The sequence below is a fragment of the Protobothrops mucrosquamatus genome, unplaced genomic scaffold (genome assembly GCF_001527695.2).
Source record: "Protobothrops mucrosquamatus isolate PMUCROS unplaced genomic scaffold, P.Mucros_1.0 scaffold1638, whole genome shotgun sequence".
Lineage (NCBI taxonomy): Eukaryota > Metazoa > Chordata > Lepidosauria > Squamata > Viperidae > Protobothrops > Protobothrops mucrosquamatus.
The window spans coordinates 99,582-107,237 of NW_015387797.1; the positions used below are offsets into that span (position 1 = coordinate 99,582).

The window sequence follows — 7,656 nt, forward strand, 5'->3', positions numbered from 1 at the left end:
CGCGCCCAGCCGAGGAAGGCGCGTCGGAGGCGGCCGGGCGAGCCTGAGCTTCCGGGGAAAGGGGGGGGGCTCTGACAGTGCTGAGAAAACTGGGTAGGGGGATCCCCTTAAGAGCTAAAAGAAGGGTCTCAAGGCAGGACCCCTCCCCTAATCGACCTTGGTATTTTTAGAGATCCTGATGGTTTTAATGTTTGTTTATTGTTTTCGAATGTTTTTGTTATACGTGTTTTCGAATTGTGAGCCGCCCAGAATCGTTTGTTGGGATGGGCAGCTAGAGAGATCAAATAAATAATAAATAATGGGTAAAGTGGAGAGGGGGCTTCCCCATCTCTCCCCCCCCCATCATAGCAGAATATTGCCCTCCCTTTCCCCCCATCTGCATTCCCACGACCTCTTGGTCCAGCTCACATTCGACCTGGGTTAGGTTGGGTGTCTGGTGTGGTACTAACTTAACGGCCGCTGTGGCAAGAAAGGTCGTAAAAAGGGGCAAAAACTCATTTAACAACTGGCTGTCTTGCTTACCAACAGAAATTTTGGGCTTGTTTGTGGTCGTAAGTCAAGGACTACCTGAAGTTTGTGTTCTGTTTAGGGAGGCCTCCCAAAGACCAGTGTTTTCATGAGGGAAAGGACCTTGGGAAGAGGGGGAAAAACGGCTCTTCCCTTTTCAGGATAGGGGTGAAAAACAGAGGGGAAAGAATGAAGCTGGCAGAAAAAAAGCAGCTGTGAACAGCTCCAGCTTTTGTGGGGAAAATGATGAGTAAGTCTCCATTGGAGCTGAAAGAAATAATTGGTTGCTAAGCCTCTGAACAACCACGTGAAGGCTTTGTTTTTATCCGTGCTAGGAACAACCAGTTGATGCTTTTGGGGACTTTGGGGGGGGGGCGATTTCCAGAAAACCCTTCTGGTTTATTTAATACAGCTTGGAAGGTGCCAGCATTGCAAACTTGAAAAGGGTGCCAAATTGAACGAGGAGGGCCAAAGTGGTTTTCTAAAACCAATCACTGTGAGTCGGGCAGCTGTATAAATCTGGTAGATGAACAAAATGCATCAAACTGGGAAACCATACTGGGGGAAAAAAATTCACAGTATTCTAAATGTGGATGCAAGACCATACCTGGAATACTGAGTCCAGTTTTGGTCACCACATTATAAAAAAGATGCTGAGACTCTGGGAAGAGTGCAGAGAAGAGCAACTAAGATGATTAGGGGGCTGGAGGCTGAAACATATGAAGGACAGTTGCAGGAATTGGGTATGAAGAGAAGGACAAGGGGGGACATGATAGTCACAGAGAAGAGGGAGGACAAGAAGCAACAGATGGAAACTCATCAAGGAGAGAAGCAACCTAGAATTAAGGAGAAACTTTCTGACAATGAGAACAATTAATCAGTGGAACAACCTGCCTCCAGAAGTTGTGGGTGTTCCAAAACTGGAGATTTTTAAGAAGAGATTGGACAACCATTTGTCTGTGGTGGTATAAGGACTCCTGCCTTGCACAACAGGTTGGATTAGAAGACCTTCAAGGTCCCTCCCAGTCCTATGATTTTGTGATTTGTATACCACCCCGGGAGATGAGCAGTTTCAAAATTAGATAGATAGATAGATAGATAGATAGATAGATAGATAGATAGATAGATAGATAGATGATTAGATAGATATAATATTAATAATAAAGTTGGAAGGGACCTTGGAGGTCATCTAGTCCAACCCCCTGCTCAGGCGGGAAACCCTATACCATTTCAGACAAATGGCTGTCCAGTCTCTTCTTAAAAACTTCCAGTGTTGGAGCATTCACCGCTTCTGGAGGCAGGCTGTTCCACTGGTTAATTGTTCTCACTGTCAGGAAGTTTCTCCTTAGTTCTAGATTGCTTCTCTCCTTGATCAGTTTCCATCCGTTGCTTCTCGTCCTGCTTTCAGGCGCCTTGGAGAATAGCTTGACTCCCTCCATGAACTGAATTCTTGAGTTCTTTTTCTCTTCTATAATATTGATTTCTTTTTTAAGTTGCTCAGAAAGCATTGTGTTTGTGCCAAAGGACTGCCACATTGCATGTTGTGCAAGGCCGAAACAAACTGCGGTTCATTTAAAGCTTCTCGTGGCTGCTGTTTGACTGAGCCAGGCAAAGCAGAATAGGGAACATGCTGTGAACTGCATCTTAATTAGTATTTATCAGGCTGTCAATGGGCCTCCATTGATTTAGAGAAGGATTCAAGAGCCGGTGGAGCAGTATTATATTTTTATTGCATTTAGCCAAGAGCTTAGTAGCTGAAAAATCTAGCCCATGGCTGGAAAGCTGTGGGAATTTTTTCTAGCTCAGTAGATATGAAAGAACGTGTTCCTTCTGTTGTTTTGCTCCCTACACAGTACTCACACTGAATGAGAAAGAAAGATGGAAAATCAGCTGCATTTAAAATCTGCAAGAGAGAAGGGGGTATCGCAAGCAAGGTTGCGATTAATTTTTCATCCTGCATTTTCCCTTCATATAACTAGGTGACAGAAGGACTGCTGCAAATTTTTGTCGTTTAGAATCCCTAATGCAGGTTTTTTCTCAACCTTAGCAACTTTAAAATATCTGAATTGGAATTCCCAGAATTCCCCAGACAGCATGCTTTAAGATGTGTAGACTATGTGGGCTGGGAACTAAGAAGTTTTTTAACACATCTTCAAGTGGCCAACATTGAGAAATATTGATTGAGAAAGAAAAGTGAAATTCTTCCTTTCCTGCCAGACCTTCTGGGTGGTACTCATAATTGTTTGTTGTTTTTTTTTAAAAAAAACTATTTTTAATTGTTTCTATTTTCTTTTGCACCTTCAGTGCCTTGGGAAGGCAGAGTATTGATACAGGAATTATACTGGAATTGTAAATACTGTTCTGTTTACTTATTGGCTACATTTTTAGACTGCTGTCTTTCCCAAGGGCTCATGAATTATACAAAACACTTAACATTCAGAAGATTAAATATTTTAGTTGCCTTTTTGGAATCCAGTCATCTGCATCCTAATGCAAAGAGGCAAGTCTGAGACCCATCTCTCTTCGTTTTAGGCACGGATGGTGGGCTGAGCTGGCCTGGAAAAAGGAGCTTGTTGTTTCTCCGAGCCCTTTCTCCCCTCCCTTTAGGGGAGCCCAGGCACAAGATGGGGGACCCAAGAGACCTCTGTCCTCACCTGGATTGCATAGGTGAGGTCACCAAGGACGACATGCTTTTCAAGTCCAAGGTAAGTGTCTCTGTCTGTAGCAACATTTATCCTTGCTGGCATATACAGGTGGTTCTCAACTTATTGCAACTACGAACAGTCGTTGGATGATTGTAAGTTGAGGACTCCCTGTACATTCTTGTTTTAGTTTAACAAAAAAGAGGACACAAAACTAAAAATACGAAACTTGCATACCAAGCAGTCAGATAATGTGATTTCAGAATAATGCAATCTCTTAGTCTAAATAAAACGTACAGCCTATAAATGCATAATGATGTCACTGCTTCAATATTGTTTTTTTTGGGGGGGGGAATGGGGGTGCCTGGGAAATCACCAGGAATCAGGTCAACATTTTTCATTTTTTTTTCTTTTCTCCGCCATGTAAATCTAGGGAACATGCCAGTCTTGCGGTGCGGGAGGACCAAATCTATGGGCCTGCCTTCAGGTAAGACACCCCCCCAAAAAAAACCTTTGCAAAGGGGGTTGTTGTGTTCCTCCACTTGTTAAATCTAGTGAGTTACTGGATTGGGAAGAGTCCTTTGAGGCCATAAAGGCCGGGTTTTCTGCCTGCCTTGCAAATGCAACGACTTCAAATTAAATTTGCTTCAGCTTAAATAGGTCCGTCTGCTTCCCTTAGGTTGGTTGCCATTACGTCGGCTGTGGGGAGTCCTTTGCGGATCACAGCACTTTGCACGCCCAGGTGAGCGGTTCGTTACCAGCTTCATCTCACTAAGTTGAGTAAATTGATTCCCTGATGTTGAGACTCTGGAGAGAGTGCAGAGAAGAGCAACAGAGATGACTAGGGGACTGGAGGCTAAAGCATATGAAGAACAGTTGCAGGAATTGGGTATGTCTAATTTCATGGAAAGAAGGACTAGGGGAGACATGATAGCAGTCTTCCAATATCTGGGGGGCTGCCACAAAAAAGAGGGGGAGGGGGTCAACCTGTTCTCCAAAGCCCCTGAAGGCAGGATAAGAAGCAACGGATGGAAACTTACCAAAGAGTGATCCAACCTAGAATTAAGGAGAAATTTCCTGACAGTGAGAACAACTAATCAGCGGAACTCCTTGCCTCCAGAAGTTGTGAAATTCTCCAGCACTAGAAGTTTTTAAGAAGAGATTGTCTGAAAGGGTATAGGCTTTCCTGCTTGAGCAGGGGGTTGGACTAGAAGACCTCCCAAGGTCCCTTCCAATTCCGTTAATCTGTAGTCTGTAAGTTGGTGAAGTCTGTGAATCACAAACCCTCATTGCTATTTTGGTCTTTTTTTCCTTTTCCCCCCACCAGGCCAAAAAGCACAATTTGACGGTGAACTTGACCACGTTTCGGGTGTGGTGCTACGCGTGCGAGAAGGAGGTGTTCTTGGACCAAACTCTGGCTTCCCATCCTGCAAATCTGCCTTCCAAATTTATGGAACAGGTAGCGGGGTAGTTTTGTGGATTGTGCTGCCTTCATCCCCCCCTTTTTTTCTTGGTTGAAGAACGCGAAAGAGTTCCGAGCTTTTTGGGCTGTTGAGGTTTACATCGGTGCTTAAAGACGGCCATGCTGAGCACCGCTGCCTCCAGTATTGGTCCTCCTCTAACAACAACCCTTGAGGTAGGCAGAGCTGAGAGGGTCCCCCTGTCTCCCCCCCAGCCACCCACCGAACCTCCGTACTGAGAGCCCAGGTAGTCCTTGACTTATAACTGTAATTGAACCCAGCCTTTCTGTTGCTAAGCGAGAATTTGTTAAGTAGGTTTTGCCCCACTTTACGGCCTTCCTTGCCGCAGTGAATCACTGCAGTTAACTTAGTGACCTGGTTATTAAGTGAATCTGGCTTTTCCCATTCTTGCTCCAGGATGCTCTCCCGCCTGTCCACCCGCTCAAAGCTGTCCCGATCGCCGTCGCTGACGAAGGAGAATCGGAATCGGAAGACGACGACCTGAAACCAAGAGGTGAGCCGGCTGGCGTTCCTTCTCCCTGGGGGGGGGGGGTGGCAAAGGGGTTACCGGGGGTGTCAAGAGCTTCACACGTTGCCTTCCTGCCCCGTTAGGCCTTACGGGGATGAAAAACCTGGGGAATTCGTGTTACATGAACGCTGCTCTCCAGGCTCTCTCCAACTGGTAGGTGGCAGAACTGAAAGGCCTCGTTGAGGTCTGGGATGCTGGACCAAAACCGAAGGGCTCTATCGAGGGCGGGAAATCGGGAAATTCAGGCAGATCAAATGAATAGTCAGCTTTATTGCCTCCGTTTTAGCCCCCCACTCACCCAGTTCTTCCTCGAATGCGGAGGCCTCGTGAGAACCGACAAGAAGCCGGCGCTCTGCAAAAGTTACCAGAAGCTGATCTCCGAAGTCTGGCACAAAAAACGGTGAGTCGGCTGAGGAGAGCACCGTTTGGGAGATGCAAAGCAAAATTTTAGCATTGGTGGATGGGTGGGTGGGTGGAAAATAAACACACACACACAATTGTTACGGTCTGTCCTCCCTTCTTCCTAGCCCGAGCTACGTTGTCCCCAGCAGCCTCTCCCACAGCATCAAGCTGATCAACCCCATGTTCCGGGGCTACGCACAACAGGTGAGCAGGTTCCCTCTGCTGAGGTAGGTGGGAATGGCCTGGGGTCTCCTTGCTGCCATTGTTACAAAGCAGGAGACCCTCTAGTCTAATAAAAGACGGAGGTCGTTGGAGGATACCCCGAGGAAGAATCGCTTGTGGATTTGGTCCCGGAGAAATGGAAAGAGTCTCCTGCTTTGGTCTCCTTTCCGTCCCTTCTTAGGACACCCAGGAATTTCTCCGCTGCCTGATGGACCAACTTCACGAAGAGCTGAAGGAGCCGGTGGCGGCCGAGCTGCGCGACTCGGACGCAAGCGACACGGACGAGAAGAGGGAGGGGGACCGCAGCCCCTCGGAGGACGAGTTCCTCTCCTGCGACTCGAGCAGCGACCGCGGAGAAGGGGACGGGCAGAGCAAAATGGGCCCCGCCTCGGTCGAAGCGGAGCTGCTGATCCAGGACGAGGCGGGCCGGAGCATCTCCGAGAAGGAACGGATGAAGGATCGGAAGTTCTCCTGCCACCAACGGCGGAGCAACTCGGAGCAAGTGGACGAAGATGCCGACGTCGACACCTCGGTGATGGCGGTGGAGGGCGGGGCTTCTCCGGAAGGGCTCCTGCCGCCCCCTCCTCGACCCGCCAGCCCTGTGAAGACCCCAGGTAGGACCCAGAGGGGATGTAGGTGGAGGTGGAAAATTGGTCTCTGGACCATGCGAGCTTTGCGATCTCCCGAGGCCGCCTTTTTTTTTCCCTTTTAGAAATTATTGGGGTGAATTAGGAGGAAAGAAAGAAGAAGCAGGAAAGGGGAGGCTGTTGCTCCTGTTTCTAAGAAAGCTCTTGGGGATGTAGGATCGCTCACTAGGGCCCAGAGGCTTGTTCTGATTGGCCAGAGCAGTTTGGCAGTCTTGGCTATATATACCACCTCCGTTTTGGGAGAGCTGGACTGGAAGTTCCCTATGGATCTGCTGTTCTACACTTTCTCTCCTCTGTTCTTCCCTCTCCCCATCCAGCCATCCCTTTCTCATTTATCTTCCTTCTTTCCCCCTTTCCCATCTTCCTTCCTTCCTTCCTTCCTTCCTTCCTTCCTTCCTTCCTTCCTTCCTTCCTTCCTTCCTTCCTTCCTTCCTTCCTTCCTTCTCTTTTCCCATGTTTCTTCCTCCCTCTCTCCCTCCATCTCCTCGTCCTCCCTCCCTCATTTATTATTAATCTTCCTTCTCCTTTTTTCCTTTCCCATCTCCTCCCCTCCTCTCTTTTCATCTTCTCCTGCCTTCTTTTTTTATCTTCTCCCACTTCTCCTCCTCCTCCTCCTCCTCCTCTCTGCATTTTTAAGCCACTCAGACTCGCCTTACAGAGGAGGTGGGAGACATAAAAATTTAATCAGTAAATAAAATAAAATCTCATCCTTCCCAGAGCCAGATAATGACGCCTACCCTCGTTGCTCGTCGCGGCCCTGCAGCCCCATCCACCATGATATGTACGCCAAGCTCTCGAATCCTCCGCATTCCAGCCCTGTGAGGCTGGGAGCCTCCTACGTGCTGAAGAAAGGTAGGAGGAGATGGTTTCCTGCGTGATCTGCTTCTCTGAGTCCTCGGCTGAGCGCCCCTGGTTTTACGACCACGGCTGCTGGGGCTGTTAAGTGAATTTAGCTTCCATATTGACTGGGAATCTGAAGGACCTGGGGTAGGCCGGTGTTCTTTGATGGGGTTACAGGCATCCAAGCGAAGCTGCCTTTTGCAATTGACCGATGGGGATTTCGGTCAATGCCAGTGGTGTTAGGAGCCCTGGTGGTGCAATAGCCAGAATGGCAGGGTTGCAGGCTAACTCTGCTCATTGCCAGCAGTTCGATCCTGACCGGCTCATGGTTGACTCAGCCGTCCATCCTTCCGAGGTCGGTAAAATGAGGACCCAGATTGTTGGGGGGCAAGAGGCTGACTCTGTAA

The 7,656-nt window shown here is 48.2% G+C and overlaps 1 protein-coding gene across 1 annotated transcript in view; it reads left to right on the top strand.

Moving 5' to 3' along the window:
* Positions 1 to 3,131: 3,131 nt before the first annotated feature.
* The window catches only part of USP20 (ubiquitin specific peptidase 20), an 11,373-nt gene continuing 6,848 nt past the window's right edge, over positions 3,132 to 7,656 (top strand). The window contains exons 1-10 of the mRNA XM_015822665.1: positions 3,132 to 3,212; positions 3,583 to 3,636; positions 3,829 to 3,891; positions 4,477 to 4,608; positions 5,027 to 5,123; positions 5,222 to 5,291; positions 5,425 to 5,538; positions 5,666 to 5,744; positions 5,944 to 6,376; positions 7,127 to 7,261. Coding sequence (XP_015678151.1) covers positions 3,132 to 3,212; positions 3,583 to 3,636; positions 3,829 to 3,891; positions 4,477 to 4,608; positions 5,027 to 5,123; positions 5,222 to 5,291; positions 5,425 to 5,538; positions 5,666 to 5,744; positions 5,944 to 6,376; positions 7,127 to 7,261 — 1,258 coding nt within the window. The remainder of the gene's footprint in view (positions 3,213 to 3,582; positions 3,637 to 3,828; positions 3,892 to 4,476; positions 4,609 to 5,026; positions 5,124 to 5,221; positions 5,292 to 5,424; positions 5,539 to 5,665; positions 5,745 to 5,943; positions 6,377 to 7,126; positions 7,262 to 7,656) is intronic.